At 53.5% G+C, this 22,510-nt stretch overlaps 2 protein-coding genes across 5 annotated transcripts in view; both read left to right on the forward strand.

Moving 5' to 3' along the window:
- The window catches only part of MYOM2 (myomesin 2), a 126,737-nt gene that overhangs the window by 22,737 nt on the left and 81,490 nt on the right, over positions 1 to 22,510 (forward strand). The window contains exon 1 of one of the 4 annotated variants that reach the window (XM_033104359.1): positions 1,182 to 1,304. The exons of 2 other annotated variants lie outside the window; for them this stretch is intronic. The gene's annotated coding sequence lies outside the window, so the exon portion shown is untranslated. Of the gene's footprint in view, positions 1 to 1,181; positions 1,305 to 21,102; positions 21,443 to 22,510 lie in introns of those variants that run through there. One more of the 4 variants, XM_033104362.1, reaches the window with a different exon arrangement.
- KBTBD11 (kelch repeat and BTB domain containing 11) lies at positions 1,301 to 5,442 on the forward strand. The gene has a single exon (XM_033104379.1). It carries the CDS (start codon positions 1,950 to 1,952, stop codon positions 3,888 to 3,890), a length of 1,941 nt encoding a protein of 646 aa, XP_032960270.1. The 5' UTR covers positions 1,301 to 1,949; the 3' UTR covers positions 3,891 to 5,442.

The following is a 22,510-nucleotide window of genomic DNA, read 5'->3' on the forward strand; positions in this document are numbered from 1 at the left end:
AACGTTACTGTCACATGTGGCGGGGGCGGGGGTGGCGGGGGGGGGGCGGAGAAAATTGAATGTCTTGAGTCTCCAACTCTACAATTTGAAGACGCTTCTGAGAATAGCGGGAAAGCATTTTGTAAGTGACAGGAAGTGCAGGGCAAGCAGATACATACCCACGTGCACACACACTCTCAACCCTGAGCACTTGCAGGGATTGGGTGACAGTATGAAGTATGATAAGTAGAGAATCAGAGATGCTGAGGTTAAGTGTCCTTCTATGTCACTTGAGAGGCAAGCACGTGCTGTGTAACAACCGTGAGCCTGACGTGTGTCAGGCTGTTTCTTGTCCTCAAACTCTCCTTCAGAAGCTGGAATACGATTGCAGTCCCTCATATCCACTCTAAGACCGCTAAGCCCCCCTTTCAGGCTAGGGAGTCTTCTTGAGGTTTTGCCAATTTAGGAAAGATGCTTATTATAATTCATCTGCAAGTGCTCACATCTGCCTTGCAGGGATTTCTGTTTTTGTTTGTTTCATTGGCTTTTCTTTAGCTGCACGTGGGCTTTTTGTAGAGTTGCTTCTCTGAGGTCTTCCAGACCCTGACTCCAAGAATTCCAACAGTTCAAACAGGTATCAGAGTGGGAACCTCAGGCCACCTGCACAGACGTGTCCTCAGCACCTGTCTCCAAATATTTGTTGTAACGGAATTGGAAATATTTGACTGGTTGAGACTGCAGGAAACCGGCCACACGTTAACAAAACTAGCCAGCCATGCTTTCTCCCTAAAAATTCTTAATTTTACATATAGTACATTTCAGCAGGTTGAAAATAGTAAACTGTTGATATTTGACTGCTGTTGGCCCACAAACCCGCAGTGTCACACGGTTGAGCCCACTGTCCTCAAGGCCCATTGCCCGAAGTGAGTTCACTGTCAGTAGGTCTCAAGACCAGGGGAGGAAGAGCAAGAGGCACTTTTAAAATCCCTCATTTATTCTGTATATTCGATCACCGAACTGTCCAGCAGGAAAAGCCAGCCCCTCCCCCCCCCCCCCCCCCCCCCGAGTCTGACCTCTGTGGCCTGAAGGTCAGCATAGGGAAGTGTGGCGGCTGCCACTGACACAGACAGCCCTGAGAAAAACAAATTCAAACACCCTCTCTCTTTCTCCTACAAACAGGAACAAGGAGAGAGTGGCGGGATGATATGGAAACATGTTCCAGCAAAGGAAGTCGCACAGAGAGGCTCCTGACTGACAAGTGGGGGAGACCTTTGTGATGCGTGCAGTGCAGTGACTGTTTTTCCAACGCCCACCTGGCAAGTGAGGTATGGACTCGCCCCCAGGTGGACGGCGCGGACACAGCCGCCTCCGGAGGGCTGCTGATGCAGGTCTGCCCTTCCATAACGCTGAATGACAAATGGGAGTCACAAGAAAAAGAAAGCTTCCTGGGGTGGGTCTTTAAAAACGAAACAGTTTAAAATCAAGGTTACAAAGTTTGACGCCATCTCTCAGATCTGCTGGTTTTCGGGGGCAGTGATGTGATGGAATGTCAAGTAATAAAGACTGACTCAGAGAGCGAGGGCGAGCCCTCGTTTGTCAGCTGCGCCTGACAGCCAGTCCTGCAGAGAAGGAACCACAGGTGAGCAGGGCCGTGGCCGCAGGACTGCCCTGTATCTGACTGCGGCATGCAGACCAAGCCACACAGACCTTGGCACATGGCTAGCCAAGTGTAACGTTACCAGGTTCACAAGTTCCTGGGAGAGCGCATCTGGAGCCGCACACCCTTTGCGGGAGAAGAGAGTAGGAGGGGCGACAGGGGCGCGGCGTGTGAGCAAAACCCAGAGTGTGGACACCAGTGAAATCTGATCGCGCGCCAGGAAGAGTGTGAGGCCCCAAATGCCCCAGAGCAACCTCGACCTTGAGCGGCCCGGGGTCATGGTGGTCTGCTGAGCCAGAGGCGGCGCGCTGCTATGGAGAACCCGGTGGCCCCCTGCGTCCTCTACCCGGGGGACGACTGTGGCCGCAGTCCCGAGCCCGGGGGCGCCTTTGCGCAGGGAGCGTGCGGCCAGGCAGGGGCCCGCGGCGGCGCGCCGGAGGCTCCGGGAGAGGGCGGCCTGCAGCCGCCGGATGCGGCCGGGGGGGAGGGCGCCGCGTCCCCGGCGCAGACACCCTGCAGCCTTAGCGCGTCCCTGTGCTTCAGCTCCGGGGACGACTCCCCGCCGCAATCCCGCGCCTCCTCCGTGGAGGGCGCAGCGGCCTCTCCGCCCTCGTGTCGCAACGGCCAGCGGGTGGTGGAGAAGCAGTGGGAGGTCGGCAGCGCGGGTGCCGCCTCTCCCGAGGAGCCCGCGTTCCCGGAAGAACCCGCGTCCCCGGAGGAGCCCGTGCTCCCCGAGGAGTCCGGGGACTCCGCGCCTCTTCCTCCCGGCGTCGGGCCGGCGCACGGGGAGCCCGACCTGGTCATCGAGGTATCCGGCCGCCGGCTGCGGGCGCACAAGGCGGTGCTGGCGGCGCGCAGCGACTACTTCCGCGCGCGCGCGTCGCGGGACGTGCTGCGGGTGACGGGTGTGGGCTGGGCGGCGCTGCGGCTGCTGCTGGCCTACGCGTACAGCGGGCGCATGGCGGGCGTGCGGCCCGACAACGTGGCCGAGGTGGTGGCCGGCGCGCGCCGCCTGCAGTTGCCGTGCGCCGCGCAGCGCGCCACCGACGCCGTGGCGCCGCAGCTGAGCCTGGCCAACTGCCTGGAGGTGCTGAGCGCGGCCAAGCGGCAGCGGCTGGCCGAGCTGCGCGACGCCGCCTACCGCTTCATGAGCGACCACTACTTGGAGGTGCTGCGTGAGCCCGCCGTGTTCGGGCGCCTGTCGGGCGCTGAGCGCGACCTGCTGCTGCGCCGCCGCCTGCGCGCCGGCCGGGCCCGCCTGCTGGCCGCCGTGCTGGGGCCGGCGGGGGAGCGCGCGGGCAGTCGCCCGCAGAGCCCGTCGGGGGACGCGGAGGGCCGCGGCGAAGCCGCCGTCTACTGCTGGCACGAGGCGGCGGGCGAGTGGCGCGAGCTGACGCGGCTGCCCGAGGGCGCGCCGGCGCGGGGCTGCGGCCTGTGCGTGCTCTACAACTACCTCTTCGTGGCCGGCGGCGTGGCGCCCGCGGGCCCCGACGGCCGCGCGCGCCCCTCGGACCAGGTCTTCTGCTACAACCCGGCCACCGACCGCTGGAGCACCGTGCGGCCGCTGCGTCAGGCGCGTTCCCAGCTGCAGCTGCTGGCCCTGGACGGCCACCTGTATGCCGTGGGCGGTGAGTGCCTGCTCAGCGTGGAGCGCTATGACCCACGCGCCGACCGCTGGGCTGCCGTGGCCCCGCTGCCCCGGGGCGCCTTCGCCGTGGCGCATGAGGCCACCACCTGCAACGGCGAGATCTACGTGTCGGGGGGCTCTCTATTCTACCGCCTGCTCAAGTACGATCCGCGGCGCAACGAGTGGCAGGAGTGCCCATGCAGCAGCAGCCGCGAGCGCTCGGCCGACATGGTGGCGCTGGACGGCTTCCTCTACCGCTTCGACCTGAGCGGGGGCCGCGGCGACGCACAGGCGGCGGGGCCAGCGGGCGGGGTCAGCGTGTTCCGCTACCACTGCCTGGCCAAGCAGTGGAGCCGCTGCGCTTCGCACCTGCGGCCCCCGGGCGCGCCGTCCGGCCTGCAGCCCTTCCGCTGCGCGGCGCTGGACGGCAGCATCTACTGCGTGAGCCGCGCGGGCACCTGGCGCTTCGTGCCCCCGCAGGACGGCGAGCCCGGCGCGGACGCGGACCCGGGTGGCAGCTTTGAGCCTGAGTCGCTGGGCGCCCCTTTGGACGTTCGGGGTGCGCTGTTTCCCTTCGTGCTCAACCTGCCCGAGAAACCGGACAAAGGCGAGGAGGGCGCCGCGTAGGGCGGGCTGGGGTCACCTGGGCGTCTCCCTCGGCAGCCCTGGGTCCGGGAAGACCCCTTGGGCTGAGGTTTCCCCTGGGAAGGGGGGTGAAGGGAGTGGAGGAGGGGAGAGTCGTGGGGTAAGCCGCTGGCTACCTGCTCGTTTAAACGTTCTGAAGTTAGAAGCTTGTTGCGGGGCCACCAAGACTTTTTGCAATGCTGTTTAAGGTCCGCTTCCCTATTGCCCGTTCCTTTTGCTTCGCTTTGCTTAATGGGGTCATGTGTAAGATGTAGGGCAGTGCAAATAGGTAGCCTGACAGGTAAGACACCGGATACCCGAAGGAGAAGGAAATGGAGTCAAAAGATGATACTTCAAGGTGGGTGGGCGGGCCAGGGTGCACTCAGGGTGTACTGGGGTGTATTCATGATGTACCTAAGCTGTATTCACGGCCGAGGGTTTGTGGGGGGGTTCCCAAGATGTATTAGGGGTGCAATGGCGCCCGAGTTGAGTGGACAGGAGGCCAGACTTGGGATTTTGTGGTACCTTTGCTTACAGCACCATGAGGGGAGAACGTAAAGTAGGCCCACGTGAACTCTGTTAGCAGAACCACTGAAAACAGGCACACGTGTTTTGGCTTGTGGTTTAAAATGATGACTCTCAAATAAAGATCTTAAACTCTTTCTAACTTAGTTAAAAAATTCTTGCCACCACATGCTTAAGTTTTGGTTGGCACAATTCCACATGTAATCAGCATTCACAGAGAAACCTTTGATTACCAATATCTCCTGTCCAGTAAGCTTTGGCGTGTTCCCTCTGCCATCCCACCGGCACCACAGGTGAGGTCAAACCCTCACACCCCGGAAGAGCAGCTCCAGCTCACTGTTCAAATGAAATGGGTTTAACATTTTCAAGTTAAAGTATGGTAATAATTACACTCATGTTACAGTAATGATTTAGTATTGTTTGCATTTTAAAGCTTGGGTGAGTAAATGTGTACCAAAGGGCTTGTCTTGGAGAGGAAAAGCTGACTGCTAAGGGTGCTTGTCTATGTTAACCCTCGATAGCCATGAAATACGCTCAACCAGTCTCATTATTTTATGATGGACTCAAAGAGAACGACCCACCTCCCCCAACAAGGTTAAAATCATTTGTTTTAGACAGTTCTGAAGACAAACATGCAGGAACCTTTTGAACCCACAACTTAGGATGTTTTAAATATGTGTTAAGTAGTTCTGAGGAGGGAAACTCAACTTGGAAAACACCATTCTAAGAACACGAAGCAGGGTGGCAATGAGCACTGAGGGGAAATAACATCAAACGGCAGGTTAGCAGCTAAACCACATTTTGTAATGGTGAATTCCAAAATACCATAAAAGAATTAACATGACACTCACTACTTTGATAGGGCACAAGGATTAAAAACAAATCAGTTGATCTCTCCTCACTTGTTACAACATTTTAATTTTCAAATATGAACTGTTAGTGTGGGGAACAGAGTCCCAGAGAGCAGTTTCCAGGCTCTCGGCCTCACGTGGGAAGGTGCTGGCTCGGGCAGTAGATGGCCGTCAGCTGTTACCGGTTAGCCATTGGCCCCTGATAAAACTGCCGTGGCTATGCTAGCAAGCACGGATTGCAGTTAGCAAGTGAGGTTGGTTGGCAGAGAAGCGGACGGCAGGTTGCAGATCCTGTGGCTCGTGCTTCCTGTGTCTCCAACCCAGCCGCCAGCGAGACTATAGCGGTATGACTCCCCTACCTATGGCTCCGTGGGTGTTCCTTTTTGGCCTCACCATGTCCTGCGTTCTTGTGCGGGGAGTGGGACCAGACACCCCGCATGACAGGATTTCCTCTTTATTTATAGTCTAAGGATAAAATATGTGCTCATAAACAGGCCAGCTGATTTGGATTCTGAATGCAGTCTAGTGTTTCATCATAAGAGGAAGAGTACATGTTGAAAGTTACCTGAACGTAATTAGATGAAATCATGTGTAGATTACTTACTGATATTTACTTGTGAGTCCAGTGGTAGGAGATACGTCTCTGTAGCAAGCAGTGGGTAATTGGGACATAGGTTAGGCTTTTTAAAGAGTCTGTGGTTGTGAAAGTAATCAGCTAAGTGTGTTTAGAAATGATCAGCTTGACTCTTACGCATGTGCCAGAGAAATGGAATTACTTATGGTTTCAGTTAGAGGGGTAGGGTGACTTGTGCACTCACAAGCTCAGCAGGTATCTTGGCAACTGGGTGACCATCTTAGGAAATAAGAACAGACCCCTAGTGCCTGACTGTGTCAGCTTTTTATAGGACCATACTAGAAACGGTGGTAAGAAAAGAAGTTAGAGTGAAAGGAAACAAATGATGCTCTTTTTAAACAAATGGACATTTCATAGTGCCGTACATGTTTGTCTGGAATTTTACTATTTAGTCTAAAACTTTTATATGAAGTAGAACCAGGCTAATATTTTTATTCCTTAAATATCAGACTATAAAATGTTATCACTGTGACTTAACTTGAGAAATCATGCCTTTGATGTTTACCATTTAAAAACAAAACGCTGAAATTGGGCTTCCAGAGTCAAGTCCTTCCCACAGAGGTGCCGGGTGTCAGAAGTGGGCAGCCACACAGTGACATGCCCAGGTGGACTTTTCACATATTATTTTGTGATTTAATTTGATAAAGGAGTGCCTGCACTAGACATAGCATTGCTTTCTGTGGCCTCAGAATCCCAGGGATTTGTCAAGTGAAATACATGAGGACACCTAAAGGGTCAGTGAAAGGATGTAGAACTTTGTATGTCACATTTCCAAGTAGTAGCATCACGTAAAGCAAAGACTAGAGGACCTGGCAGGCCATGAGGACCATGCTGTCTTGCTTTTGGGGGCAGTCCCTGGGGCCTGGAGCCACAGGTTCACAGCACTTAATGGAACGGGAGACCCACCCTCTCCAAGATAGTTAATTGGAGGCTGCTGGAGGGGAGGGGAGCCTTGCCTCTGGCAATATCCTTAGTCTGTATCCAGCACTCTTTTGAAAAACGGTGCAGAGCTACTTCTGCTGTTTGGTCAGTTGTCACATGAAGCTAATGTATTTAGGACGTCCATCCATGATTCTCATGCAAGGGGACCCTGGGATCCAGGACAGTGTGGCATTTTCATTTGTTGGCAAGCAATGACTTGTATTGTCAGTCAAGGTTCATGTGGAAGCCAAGGGAATGGCTTTCAGATGTTTTCGTTTTCTTTCTGTTTTTATTCCTGGTCTTGGGAACAACCCCAGTGCTGCTGCTGACTCAGCGCTTTACAGAGCTGCGTTTGGAACTTGGTGATTTGATTTCTGAGTCTGTGGCGACACCTGTTTCTTTTCCTTTAGGAGACTGTATGCTGCAAAATTCTTGTGCTACTTAGTTGCAACTTTTACTTGTATGAGCTTTACTACAAATACTTAAGAAAATGAATCGTAAATACTTAAAGAAAATGAATTGTCGGCTCCATTTCTGTTCATTTCTCCTGTCACTTTTGTGATTCTGGTGGCAGGGGTCTAATGTGCTGGTCTCTTGGGTAACTTCCTGTACAAGATTCTGAAATGGGACGTTTTTGCAGTTCTTCGCTGCTTGCTGGAGCCGAGGTGGTTTCAGGACGTCGTCTGTGGTAACACCTCGGTGCAGTGACTGTAACACAGTGCTGTCTTGTGTTCTGTCTTATTTAGGCACTTCCCTGGGTTACAGAATGTTTTATTTTGGCATTAAAAAAAAAATCAATGTTCGTAGTTTCCCTTTTCCTCTGCAATGTTATTCATGAGAAGATAATAAGAGATGAAAATGGAAATGTGCCTGTGTGTTAGTGGCGCCTGAATATATGTCAGTAGCAGTGTCCTGTAACCTCCTGCACACCCAGGAAGGTGCCTGGACCACGCAGCTCCAGCTCTCGGCAGGTGCTTTCAACATGCTTAGTGACTTGGTTTGAGATGAACTAAAGTAAAAGGCTGATGTATTCTCATGTGAGACTAAGTCCTCCAAACTTTCCAAAGCTCTAAACATACTTATTACCAGTAAACCAACCTGGTCAGGCGCGGCTCAGACGCTCATGCTGTTGTACAACCAGTGTACTTATCAATGCTTCAGTTTTTCCATCCTGGGCACAGATGCTGTCAGACTTCTGTGTATGTCCGTTTATGCCGAGATAAAATAAATCATTGGAAAATAAATCCCGTGCTCCTGAAATCTGTATCGCCATTGTTGTCTTTTCCATATCAGCAGCAGCACACCAGCTGAGGGGTACTCTCGTGAGAGGTGGGCTCGCCTGGGGGGCTGGGGAGGGTCTAGCCTACCTGCTGGCCGGGGTCTCCCTGTCTGTCCCTGAGGGCCCTTCCAGCGACAAGTTCCGAGTCAGGGGTCTCTGAGTACTTCCTAGGTGGTCTTGATGCCTCGGCCCTCTCCGTTCGTCCCTCATCCTCTGTCCTGCAGGTGGTGGACTGTCATAGTTCTGATACGCAGCACACACCTGCGCGTATGCCTTTAGCCTCTGAGTAATGATCTGTGGACCCGAACATATCACAGTTTGCACTCAGCACGAACGTGGACCCAGCGTCATTGTTCGTTTGTAAGGGTTCTTTAAAAAATGATTTCTTTTCCTCCTAAAATCTTTATTTATTCCTGGGGGGAGGAACGCTGCTAAAGAAATATTCTTAGGCAAAGGGCGTAGACAGAAGCTCAGTGACCTGAACTTACTATTTTCCATAGTTTCTTTCACAGCATTTTCTTCTGCAAAATATATAATTAAATCTGCGCTTTCCCATAGCTTTAACTTTTTTCCCTGCTGAGTTTTCGGATTTTGATAGTAAATCAGAATGATTTTCCTGGACTTTGGCATCTTTCCAATTAGATGTAATACCACGAAACACATGGGCTTCTCAGACTGAGGTGATGAATCATAAAACAAAAATTAGGGCAAAGGAGGGATGCAGGAAAAAGTCACGTAAGTCTAATATTCTTGTCCAGCGAGAAAGGACGCTTGTTTAAAACTTCTTCAGACATTTTTATAAAGAAGAGTTCATGGTGCTCAATTCTTCAGAGATCATAAACGAGGCACGTTAAGGCCCTTTCTTGGGTTCCCCATTTTGCTGGTGGCCGGTGTCCCTACACTGGGTGCTGGCGTGAGTGACCTGGGCACTGCTGCTGGGTTTGGGTGCGACCCTGGTGGTCCCACAGCAGGTACCCTCCATGAGGACACCCTCCCTGCATCGGGCAGCCCCCCTGACTCGGGCAGCACCCCTGACTCGGGCCCAGGGGTGAGTGACCCCAGAGAGTTATGCGGCCCCGTGTGGAGTGGACCTGTTTCCTTGGGACCCAGGGGCTGAGAATTTCCTCGTGCCTTGAGACCTTCTCCAAGTGGGACCCACTGGAGCATTCGCTCAACAAAGGTGACTGAGCACCTACTAAGTGCCAGGTTCTGTTCTAGGTGCTGGAACTGCCCCGTGAACGCCGCGACAGCCCGCCCTCACCTCAGGGAGGTGACCTGTCTGCTCCCCAGGTGTGGCCCACAGCTGTCCACTGTCCCCTGCTGCAGTCAGGGCTCAGTGTAATTCAGGAATCGGACGTGAAAAGAGTTCTTTGCCCTCAGCCAAGAGCAGTCGGCAACGACCGGAAGGTTAGCCTGTCATGTGGCCATCACGTGGAGGCGGTCACGCCCAGGCCACAAGCAAGTCACTCAGACTTCCCAGTGCCTTGGTTTCCCTTCCTATAAAATGGGGAAACTGATGGTAAACCCTCTTAGTGTGGATCAGAAAGTGCTCTGCAGAGGTGTCATCCACTGTGACAGTAGCACCTCAACAAGCGACTTTACTGTGGCCAAATGTCTCACTCTCAGCGTTTTCCAATTTGTTCACAGACTCTGCTAGTAAAGATGTTGACATGTAAAAAGCAGTTTACAATGAGTTCTCTTCTGTGTCACCAGAAGCCAGGAAGACCCGGGAGCTCAGAGGGAATTGTGGAGCACCTGTCCCTGTGTGTGCAGTGAGGGCTGTGGGGAGACTTCTTGTTGGGCGCCGTGGGGCTTGGTTGGTCATTCAGTCATTCAACAACTGCCTCTCTATCTTCTGAGCATCAGCCCTGAGCTCTGGGCTGCCTGGGCACAGGACAAAGCACCCGCCACCCACGGGTCCCAGAGTCAGACGGGACATGGGCACGGGCCTGGCTCCCTGATTTCTCCTGCTGAGCCGGGCAGGACCTTCAGGTCCTCCTCTCTGGGAGGACTTCATCTCGCTCCTGCTCTGGGGCCTTCTGAGGCCTTCTGTCTCCTGGCACAGCCCCTCTCCTGTCGCCTGGAAGCACGTCCTCCTCTCCTGGTGGCCAGCCTGTGCGCCCTGGGGGTGCCATCGGACCCCTCAGCTGGCATCAGGCCCAACCCAATGGAGTTAAGGCTGACTCTGCCTCTCGGGGGCTTGCAGCTACTGTTTTCCCGAAAATAAGACCTTGCTGGACCATCAGCTCTAATGCGTCTTTTGAAGCAAAAATTAATATAAGACCCAGTCTCATATAATATATAATATAATATGATGTAATATAATACCAGGTCTTATATTAATTTTTGATTTAAAAGACGCATTAGAGCTGATGGTCTGGCTGGGTCTTATTTTCGGGGAAACACAGTACCTGGCCGGCACCTGGGAGACTAGGTGTGCCTGTCTCCCGGGAGGTCACACTGAGGGTCATCCTAGGAGGAAATGCTACGTGTACATACAGTGTCCTGACTTGAGAACTTGACTGTCAGTGAACTCGAAAGGCTAAACTAGCGGGATTCTAAAATCAGTGGGAAGGACCCGGCAGGACACTCACTCACCCTCTGACCTGTCACCACACTGAGTGCTTGTCCTGGCGGACGACCCCTTCCCGGGGTGTACCTGTGAGTGTCCCTCCGTGGGTTCTTTACCCCATTTCTCCACGTCCATGCTTATGTGCCTGTGGTTGTACAGTGTCCTGACGCGAAGGATGCGCACGCTCACACTCACGGTCAGGTCCAGTGACCAGCCCAGTGCTGCCACGCCACGTCCACGACTGGTTTTTCCTCAGAAGCTTATTTTGTAGGCAGCCATATAGTTAAAGAATCGCTTTATTAAAGGGGCCCCCATTCCTTTTCTGTGGTTCCCACTCTCATTGGTTTTTACATTGCACAGATGTGATTACATTGTATAAAGAGAGTTATAGGAGTGGAAACTTCCCAAAATATAATTCTGGAAAATATTAAACGTCTTCTAAAAACTCAAATTCTCAGTGCCTGACGTGAGGTATTACTTTTTAAAGGTAACAGTGTGAAAGTACCAAGTACATGGAAAGAGAAACGTGGCCCGGATTAATGGACACAGTGGATCAGTGGCTCAGTTGTATCTGAGAAAGGAGACTTTTTAAAACTGCGTGCAGCAGTTGATGGCCTCAGCTGAGGCCACGAGCCACGATCAGTAGACACACACGTCACGAGCCCCGTGGGCCTGCCATCCCGAGGAGGCTCCTGCACAGACGCACGCCATGTCCTGCTGTGTCCATCTCTGCCCTGAGTGCGTCATCAGTCCTCACACGTAGGGCGTCTTCCTGCCCCTCACGCCCAGGCTCCGACGTAGAGGCCAGAGACAGTGCTTCAGACCCTCCTGTCCACCTTCTCCAGCTCTGGTGGCACGTGTGTAAAATTCTGCAGGAAGATGGTGACTTAGGCCAGCCGAGCTGTGACTGTGACACAGGCTTGCCAGTGCGGCCAGCTCGGCCTGTACCAGCCGTGGTGGAGACCGTCATTCTGGGCAGGGTGCCCTTGGCTGCACCAGCATCCAGGCCTACTCTCCGTCCGCCCTCCTGGGGACGCACCCCACGGGTCAGCTCTGCCTCTGCAGACGACTGCTGACGCCTGGCTGGCCGCGTAGAACTGCCCCTTCTCCCTTCACCGTCCTCCTGCTGTGAGCCCCGAGCCTCCCATTCCATGAGCAGTCGTAGGCCCTGGACGAGCACTCGGGGACCTCTGGGATGTGCCCAGGGCCTTCATACGCCACTGGGAGCCAGGTCGCACCTCCATGGCGGGGCCGGGACCTCCCCCGTCAGCGCAGAGCTGGCGCATCCCCCGCGTCCTCACCAGCACTTGGTTTTGTGCAACTTTCCCATTTCTGACCACTGGATGGGGGGGCAGTGTCTCTTGTTTGACTTTCCATTTCTCTGCCAATTTATGGGATTGGAACCCCTTTCAATATGTTAACCACTCACTTCGGCCACCGGCTTACCTTTCTTGTATATTTTCCTTTGGTGTTTTCTGTTGGTTCACAGTCTCTTGTAGGTTTCAGACACGGTGTCTGTTTACTTTGAATGTGTTCTCTCGCCTACCTGCTGGCATCTTTGGGTGGGTGGTGCTTATGTCGAGCAGTGCGCCGGGGCCCCACTTGGGCATCAAATCTCTTAACCATTCCCCTTACCCTTCGTGATTGGGGGGCTCATTTTTAACCGTTTGACCAATAAATGTTTACTATTTGTTAACAGTGACATGTAATATGTAAACTCTCTAATCTCAATGTATTGTTACGTTTTTCTTATAAAAAGAACAAAGACCTATTTTGTATAAGTAACTACGTCAAAACATGTTCTTTCAGTACACACAGCTGTGTAAACCTACATTCAAGTCAGTTACACAAATAAACCATGAGGAATGTGGTCTGTCCCACAGTGACCAGTTACAAAGGGTCAGCAGCTATAACGAGGGACCCGGGGGAAACACCGGATGGCCTGACATGAGACCCGAGGAAGTGAGCGGGGCTGGGCTCCAGCTGAGGGACGTGTTATCTGAAAAGACGAAGCCTTTTGTCACATTCAGGGACGTAACATGAACATTGAAAAAAATGAATGTAAACCTTAAAATTCATCAGAATATGGCAGATGTGTCCTGACACTTATATATGGTCTGAAAAATACAAAACCAGATAAGGGAAAGGAGTCAAACTTGGACAGTAAGCAGGACATTGAAACCCGGCGATGAGGGCGGTGCCAACTTAGGAAATACTGAGGGAATCCTGGGGCCACAGCAACGCGAGGCGGCAAACAGCCCCCCACCCACAAAAGGCCTTTCTGAGCCTCACAGCACAGAGCGGGGCTCTCACCGCGTCCCCCAGAGTCTGGAACAACAATTCACTTTCAGACTCAGAACGGAGATTTGCACAAAATTCAGGACAAGTAGAACCTGTCTTCACAGGAGGTCACTTCATAATACGTTTCGCACATGCACCACTTGGTCACTGGCACATCAAGCTTGACTAAGCGTTGGGCAGGATTCTGGTAAAGAATTATCATGCAGACTTCCAGACCCAGGATGCGATTTGTCTCTTACACGTTACACGCCTGCGGCCACCGTGCCTCCCACCATGTGAAAGGCTTGGGTGCGTCTGCGGGTTTCCGACCTTTGAGCCTCGTCCAAGACCAATGCAGCCAGACATCAGGTACAGTGGCGGCACGTTGTACTCAGCCACCACTGGCCATGTCACTCCCACTTGTGCAGAGGTGACAGGAGATTTAAAGGGAGGGTGAAGGGGCTGGGGAGACTGGGACCCACAACCCTGGTGATTGGGGTGCTTCCTGGTGACTCCATTTCAGAGAAATGACTCTCCTGTTCTGGGTTGTGGGCGGTGCAGACACATCTCAAAGGGACAGAGGGAGGAGCCCCAGTTGTAAGCCCCTTTCAGTAGAAGCACTAGGACAGGTGGGGCCTGTCCTGGGGTGGCTGGGACAAACAGCTGTCCCGCAGCGGCTGGCTTTCCCAGGCAGGCGTTCTCACGGGCCCGGGGTCCTCCCAGGACGCGGCCTGTGGGGCCAGCTGCCGCTCGTGTTTGCTCCTGTGTCCCAGGGCCCCGTGTGGACAGACCCTCTGCCCACAGCTCCGTGGTTCTCAAGCAGAGTGGGCAGGTCAGTGGGGGGAGATACTCACAGGCTAGTGAGGGTAAAATCACAATCCACTTGTTTTTCTGCAAATTTAAGGTGAACCTTTTTAATGCCTTCTGAAAGCATTTTCTTCTGCTTGCACAGCACAATTTGGAGACTCTAAAACTTGAGATGGTAGAATTGGGCTTCCTTATATGATCTAGGAAAACAGTGTTTGGCATACCCGAAATGCCCCTGGTGCCTTCAGCAGTTTCAGCATCGTGAGCCCACTGTGCGCACAGAACAGGCGGCCGTGGTCCTCTTGGGGTGTAGACAGCAGCCCCTGGGACGCCATATGGGGAACCTGATACCAAATCTGTACCCTAAAAGTACTGCTTTCCTTCGGATTTCCTGAGGATTATGAGGTCAGGAGCGAGGCCCCTTCCCGGCTGAGGAGCTGCCCTGCAGCCTTTGCTGTTCAGAACTATTTCCTCTTAAAAAAACGTTTTGTGATTGTTTCTGTGATTCAAGTGGTAACTTAGTTTGACTCAGACGGATGAGGTCACCTCTGCTGCTCTAAACTCAGCTTTCCTTTGCGTTTGTGAAATGAGCCGTGCGATGGCGTCGCTGTGTGTTCACGACCCACCCTCACTGGGCAGGCAGGAGAGCCACAGGGTGACCTAGAAGCTGACACATCGGAAGGCAGGGCTCCTCCTGCTTCTCCTCTGGGAGCCGAGGCCTGGAAAGGCGGGATCCTAACTCCCCCGGGAACACTGCCGGAAGCACCGCTGTCCGTGGCTGTGCTCGGCACCAGTAGCCGCTCTGGCACCTCGCGTTGCCACGGCCGCTCCCCGGGTTTTCTTTGTGTCCTTGTGCTGCTGTTTCCTTTCCTGGGATCTGACATCCCCATGGTTCTCTGCATACAGATGCTTTTGCCTTCCATCTTGCTTGTCACAGAATCTCTGAGATTCTGGGAAACAAACGGAGGCATAAGTGTCCATTGTCTTCTTCTGTGTGTGTGTGAAAGTGGCTGTGGGAACTGGGGCTGGGCACACAAAGGCCCTTTCTTTCTGCTGGCCCCCCACCTCCGGGTCTGAATTTCCTCCGTTTCCTTGGTTCTAGCGGGCTGGTGTCCAGGGAACAAATGAGACAACTCCTAGTGGCCTCTGCTGCTTAAAGTGGTGATTGCAGTGCAGAAAAGAGCATTTATTGTCAATTCCTTACATTTTTTGTTAACAATTAAAAGGTTTACTTTGATATTCTTGCTGCATTCTTTTCAAAAGAAGGTCAAGGTGTGAGTAATTTGTAAGTAGGTCACAGAAGTCATTCTTTGACCCTTGGCCCTGAAGAATGGACGACCCTCCCCTACTGCCCCCCCTTTCTTTCTGTCTCTCTGTCTAATCACTAAACATCTACTTGGCACAATTCAACGCCCCTCTGTTTGGGGTCAGAGGCTCAGATTCTGGGAAGGGGTAGATAGTACAAAAGCACTAGAAGTTGTTATTTCAAGTGTGGATTCTGTCTGTGCTGGGAGAGGGGATGGGTAGGATGCGAGCTGTAGCCAGGGAGTGCAGACGTGCTGTCCCGTGAGCAGGCCGGGAACAGAGCCACATCCCTGGTAGAGAGGATCTGGGAAGGCTTCCTGGAGAAGGTGGTACTGAGCCAGGTGGGAAGGGACACCAGAGCCGCGCACTCGGGGAGGCTGCTGTAGGGACAGCCTGGCAGGTGTGGGGACAGGCACTGGCCTGGCTGTCAGCTTGTTGTATTTCTGGGGAGAATGAGAGGTGGACTGGACAAGGGGACAGAGAAAGGTGGTGCCCAGACAGTGCTTCCCAAGGGCCTCTGCTGTCACAGCCTTGAAGCCTGAGTGGCCCTAGAAGGCTCACCCACCGGGCAAGCTGGGGGTTGCCATAGGAGGGGGCATGGAGCTGGGAGGCTGTGCTCAGGGCCCTGGGTGATTCCAGCAGAGGGGTGTTTTCTGCTGGGAGAAGAGTAGGTGGGGGGGCTGGCTCTGGACGTTGGATGGCAGATCCAGGTGTGTCCCGGCTGGCCCTTCGCTGTCCCTAAGGACTGGCCGGCTGGGAGGGGCAGTCTCTCCCCAGCCAGGAAGGGTTTAGGATGTTAAGGCATCATAATATGCAGGAAAAACAAAACAGACAAACTCTCCCCCTCCCCCCAATTAACAGACCCTCTCTGGGAACCTTGTCTTTTCTCAGCTTTGACTTACCAACCGCCTCTCTGTCCTTGCCTGTCTGTCCTCGTATTTCCTTGAGAAGGCAGGAGTGCGTCAGCTCCCCGGTCTCTGCAGGGAGCTCTCTGCTCTCCATGGCCCAGTCACCTTTCAAAGCCTGCCTTCTCTTCTTCCCCATAGCATTTGTCACATGTCATTGTCCCGTTTACTCATGATCTAATTATTCACCAAGACGAGTGATTTAAAGACACTTAACTGGGAATGAAATTGGTCTTACTGAGTTGGCCACAGGTAACCCCACACACTTGTCATTTACTGTCGTTTAGGCCGTTCTGCTAGCTGTGAGTTCCTGTGGGACAGACACTGTCCCTGTGGTTGTCACTGCTTAGTGCGGCGCTTGTCCTGTGGCTGGAGTGTCACCGGCAGAGAGCAGAGACTAATCTCAGGGGCTGAGGCGGCGGAGAAGTTTATGTCCCTTTCTGTGACAGGACGACAGCTTGGTGTTCTGAGTCACAAGATGGGGTCGGAGGCAACGTCCTTCCTGTAAGGACACCAGCTGGGCCCGCACATCCTTAGAGAAGGCAGCAGCTGCCGGCCATGACTGCTTAGCGTCCCATGGTGTGTGTGGGGGGACAAGTGACGCCAGGGCACAAGTGATGGGGCCCCAGGCTCTGCCCCATCACCCCCGTGTCTGAGGGAAGTGGGAGGGGCAGTGGAAGCTGGGGGGTGGCTGCCGGGCGGAGGGCAGCAGCTCCGCCCAGAGCTTCCCGCCTGCTGCTCATAGCAGCTTTGTTTTGGCTTTTAAATGGCAGTAATGACTACTTGTGTCACCCGCCTGCACGGCCACTGGAACTTCTGAGCTGCACAGAGGCTGGCACTGAACTGTCCTGTAGGCAGACCGGGCTTTTCCCACGTGCGGCCGTGGCCTGATGTCAGGACGTCAGCTCGCTGGGATGCAGGGCTTATGTCAGGTAGAAGTTAGAAAACGGAGGAGGAGGAGAGGTGAGAGGGGCTCCATGGTGCCTGCAGAAAAAGCTCATAACCAGCTTTGCATAACTGCCTCCAGCCACGAGTGTGTTTTTCAAAAACAGATGAGGAGAGGTGGTCTGGAGCAAGGTAAGGGTCGAGGTCAGCAGCCCTCCAGCCATCTTAGGAGGGCACGCATCACCTTTCCCACCAAATCACCATGTAACTCCCTCACCCCACCTAGCAATCTGTAAGAGCTCGGTCAGGACGAGGGGAGCGGGGCCTGGGCCCCCCCGCCCTCCTCAGCGAGGCCCGTTCTCTTCCTGAGAACGTATCACAATAAACCCTGCTTGCGTCCGACACAGCTTGCTGACCTTTGGTTCTTCACTGCATCAGCAAGAAGCACCGAGACTCCTGTGACATATACGAGTCCAGACAGCCAGATAAGGAACATGGGCGCTTGTCACATGGAGTAAGGGGACAACAACGTGCTGGCCCACACGCCAGGTGTGTTCTGAGCTGTCAGACCAGTGGGCGGCCACTGCTGAGCCAGCGACACCCACGGGCAAGTGTTCTCAGCTTTCCACACTCCGCACCCACCCACCCTCCTCTTCTGTCCCTAAGATGTGGGCACTGCCAACCCGCGCTTCTCACATCGTTCGTTATTTCTGGTGAGAAAAGGAGTCGGCCGTATTAGTCAGGATTCCAGAGCAACAGAAGCAATAGGATCTATATAGATCTTTCTAGAAAGAGATCTGTTATAAGGTATTTGTTCCCGTGACTGTATGGCTGCAGGCCCAGGTCGGGCAGAGGTGTCCTTCAAAGGACGGAGCCCCAAGTAGGCTGATGGCGTAGGTTCCAGCCCAGTCTGAGGACTAGAAGCAGGAGTGAGGAGGGCAGACGGGGAACTCGCCCTTTTTTTCTATCCGCCTGCTCAGGTCGGATGAAGCCGGCCCACGTCAGGGAGACCCATTGGCTTTACTCAGATCACTGAGTCAAAGGCTAATCTCTCTGGAAACGCCCTCAACGACACACAGGAAATAGTGTTTCCCCAGCCCTGTGGGCACCCAGGCAAGTTGACACTACAGTGACCCATCACAGAGGCAAATATACGCATATTTATTTAACAGGACAAAGCCCCCCTGAGAGGTGTGAGTTACCCAGGCAAGCAGGCCTGGTGGGTGACACCAGCCGGGGACCTGCCTGGCCCCTCAGCCATGGCCTTCACCAACCGCTACTGTTCTGTTTTGAAAACAGTTCTTATGTTGTTTCTTTTGCTTTCTACACGAAGTCCCCCTGTAAGGCTGCATGTCTGTGGAACCGCGCCTAATCTTAAGTGGGTGTAAGAGGGGTCTTGTTTTCTTTCCTCCTGTTTTGGTCAAGTTCAATTGACCCTGGGTCCTTTTCCAGCTGTGCCTCTGGGTCTTGCAGAATCTGGGTGTGGCTCAGCAGGGAGGGTGTGTGCTCAGTGAGAACCCTTCTGGCTCCTGGTCTCTCCAAGGTTCCCCAAGAACCACGGAGGCCGAGCCCAACACCGCCATCTGCTGGGTGCATGCAACATTACACTTTGGGACCAAATGTGAAGACCGTGTTCAGGATGCCCGATTAGGGAAACATCAAAATATTTTAGATGACATTACAGCCACTGTGACATAAATTAAGGCACGTAGGGTATTTTCAAAATCCTTGGATGTACATTTAATATTATCTGAAGAGCATATGCACAATAAATGCTTGTCATTTAAATAACTGGCGTGCATTTTTATTTTCAGATGTGGTGCGTGGCACGTCATGAGTTAAATTCCACGGTGACACATGATATGTTAATTCTGTAATGCACCATAGGCCACTTTCCTGTCTGCCCACTGTGAGATGCTGAGTCACTGTAACGAGTGAACAGAAGTGACTCCTGTGACCAACCGGGCGTACAGCCTTCTGGAAAACCCCAAATACCAGCCCAGAGTTCTTACAGACAGGCCAGAAAAGTTACATGTAGCATTTACAATATAAAAAACTATCAGTCTCAGAGGAAGGCTACATGAAATGTTAATATTTAGTGACCCTGAGACTATTTCATATTTGGGTCGGGAGGTGGTGCCTCTCCAGGTTTATACCACAGCATGTTTGGGCTCCAGCTCTCGGCCAGGTCCCCCTCGGTCACCGGCCAAGTCCCTCTCAGTCACCTGCCCTGCTCCATCCGGCGTGGTGTGGGTCACCAGCCAATGGCAGTTTCTGTGACGCCCTTGGTGCTGTCATACTGTGACCTCTGTGAGGACAGGGGTGGCAGTGTGAACACAGCACCATCTCAGTGCCCCTCGGCCAGCGGACAGCTGTGGGACTCGAAAGGCCCCGATGGTGTCCAGGGGCCAGGTCCTCTGTATTACACTCCCCACGTCACAGGCTCCTTTCATGGCATCTCTGATCCCGACAGATTCTCAGAAACATGGATAATACTTTATTGGAATGGCCAGCTCTCAGCAGAGGGCCCGGTTCCCACACACACACCCCATCTTGTTAACCATATTGAGCCAACGCCTTCCCTTTAAAATTTCTAATCATGTTTAAAACTAAGTCATGAATCTCCCACTGGTATGTTTCGGTGGCGTCCTTCCCTCGTGGGGACATGCTCACACATGGTGGCCACCCTTTCATTTAGAAACAGATCGTGGACACTGGAGGAGGCTGGTAGTTGAAAGAGCAAAAGACTCACGAAGTCACCTGGCTGAGGAGGCCGGCATGTGGTCCCTGTGGGTGTCTGGAGGCTGAACCGGAGCAAGGGTCTTTGGGGCCCCAGAGGGGCAGCTGCGGGCTGTGGGGGCCGTGGTGCACGGAGTGACCTGGACCAAATATGTGCACCGTCTGGCCCCCCTCCAGCAGTGTGTGTGGGCTGTGTCCTCAGGTCCTCTCAGCACCTGTCACCACCTGCCTCGTGATGATGGCTGTGCGGTGGTACCGCGCTGTGGGTTTCATTCACGTGTCCCTGATGGCTAACACTGTGCATATCGGTGTTACAGTTTGCCCGATAAAGGCAAAAACAGAAGTCTCTGTTTTTGTTGTCTTGTTTCTCATGCATAGTTTTCATGTGCGTTTTTTTATGTTTGGCGACGAACTAGCCACTGTGTTTGAAAATTACTGGTAGGGATAATTTTCCCTGCAGATGAGGTACTTTTTCCAGATTTTGTTTGCATTTCCTTTTGCTGGCATCTGGTGGGTGGGTGGGGCCCATTCGTGTGGGACTCCCTTGGACCAGGGTTGAGGCTGAGGTTCTCTGATCGTGCTGGGCGTGGCCCCCGGCTCTGGTCTTGCTCCTAGCGCCGCCTCACTCTGAGGCACACCTCTGCAGTTCCTGGGGGACGTCACCTACTGGGTTCCTCACCTTTCAGCGGTGGGATTTGTATTTCTGCCCCCGTAAGTGAGGCTGTCAAATGAGAGTTGTTTGTAATCAGCAAAAGCTGTCAAGGAAAAAGTTGTTTCTGTAGTCACCTTACAGGGTTTCGTTATTCCCTTCTGCGTCAGGCTGGTATTCCTTATGGGATTCCTCGTCAGTTCTGTGTGTGGCAGTCAGGCTTCTTCAGAGAAACAGAGTCCACAGGATGTAAAACACAAAAGCGAAGTACAAACCAGGCCTAGAGAGAGGTCTGTTGTAAGGAACTGGATCATATGGCTGGGGGGCTTGGAAGCAAACGTAAAATCTGCAGGGCGGGCGGCAGGCGGGAGACCCAAGGAAGAGCTGCAGTTTGGACCCAGACGTGCTCTGCTGGCAGCTGTCCCTTCTCCTCAGGGACCGCAGTCTTTTTCTATCAAGGCCTTCACCTGATTGGACGAGGCCCACCTCCCACGTGGAGGGCCGTCCACTGTCCTCAGGTCGCACCATTTAAGTGGTAGTCCCTTCTACGCATACCTTCTCAACAACATGCAGGCTGGCCTGTCACCAGGCTGGTACCGGGCCCAGACAAGCGGACACAAAATTAACCAGCACAGTGTACACACACACACACCCCTTCAGATTTTTAAAAACTTACTTGTGCTGTTAGAGTTGTTACAAACAACTGAACTGCCATTCCTCCACTTGGAGGTGGTTGCACTATGTTTCCGGATAGATACAGGTATCATCAGTGTGACCAGCTGGAGGCAAGTTCAGATTAATGTAATTTTTTTTTCAAAATTCCAAAAGATTATTGGTAATATAATTATTTAAATTCTTTATAATGTTTTTCCTGTGTCCGATAAAGGGCTTTGGAATTTCTTCTTAGAGGAATTGATATTCATCTACATTTAGGAAATGGACGTTTTTCTAAGGAAATCTTAAAAGATTCCTCCTCCTCCGCGGGGCAGAGGTGGTTCTGCTGGTTTGGCGCTCCACCTAGCGGACAGACGTGGAATACTCACCGTGGGAAGCTTCCCACAGCCCGAAGGTTCACCGCGCCCCGAGGCTGCAGGGGCGCTTCTCGGAGTACCGCCTGGAGGCTCGCGAGGTCTCAGCTCTCGGAGCGTCTCGGAGTCGACATTACCTTCACAGCACTGATGAGATGGGGGCTGTATTCACGACGTGAGTTTTGCTGCCATATGATGGCATTTGCACGGTCTGTGTAACTCGGTGAGCTGTTATTTCCCAAAAGGCCGAGGCATGAGGTCAGGAAGTCGCACATGCGTAAAGAGCCTTCCGAAGCTCAAAGGGTTTTAAGGAGCCTGGCGCGAGGAGCTCGTGGGCGTGGCTTACCCACAGTCACTGAGTGCCTCGAGGGATGCAAGCTTGGAAAGCCGGTCCTGGGCCACGTGTGTGCCGCTGTCGGCTTTGTTATCTGATAGTCAGCTCTGGATTGACAGGTGCACTTCGAGTAATGGCGGTGGACCCAGGATGACCTGCCAGGTGCCTACGTAAGCTGCCGTAGAACCCTGGGGAGGACGTTCCCGTGGTGGCAAGTCCCAGGGGACCATACGGGTCAGAAGGAGCACAGGTGCCTGAGGAAGGGCAGGGGAGCAGCCCCCCAGGAATGGGCCCCCAGGAGTGGGCAGGTGTCCTTGCTGACTGGACGGGAGCTCAAAGCTTAGCTGTCTGAGGTGCAGGGCGCGTGCCGTCTGGACCGTGGCCTAACGCTGACAGTCCCGCATCGCATGGTTATGCTGGCAGAAGAGCCACGGTTCTTGGTTGTATCTGGGGACGCACCGCTGTCAGTGAGTGGCATGACGTTCAGCTTGCCCAGGAATCGCAGGGAAACCAGACACAGCATACTGGTAATTTCAAGTAAACCTGGGTCTGTCCTTGGGAGATGCTCTGTTCCCTCATCTTGTCTTGTTCAAGCACCTCAGAGCGAGTCTCTGGGCCCACATCTTGTCACGCTGCCCCACTCCCCCTGTGTTGTGCTCCTGGGAACGAGGAGGCAACACAACTGTGGCGAGCAGTCAAACTGAGCAGCCCTGGATCCTAGCGACCGTTTCTGACCTCCATGTGTTGAGAAGAGCTTGACCTCAGAGCATGTTTGTGATGCCTCCTGTGGAGACGAACATCTCAGCCGACCTGAGCTATGTACACGCCACCCCAGGACTCACCCTGGCTGCGGGATCCCCGCCCCAGCACGGGTTTGGACAAGTCATGTGCTGAACTGGATGCTGGCCT

This window comes from Rhinolophus ferrumequinum, chromosome 4 (assembly GCF_004115265.2).
Source record: "Rhinolophus ferrumequinum isolate MPI-CBG mRhiFer1 chromosome 4, mRhiFer1_v1.p, whole genome shotgun sequence".
Taxonomy (NCBI): Eukaryota; Metazoa; Chordata; class Mammalia; order Chiroptera; family Rhinolophidae; genus Rhinolophus; species Rhinolophus ferrumequinum.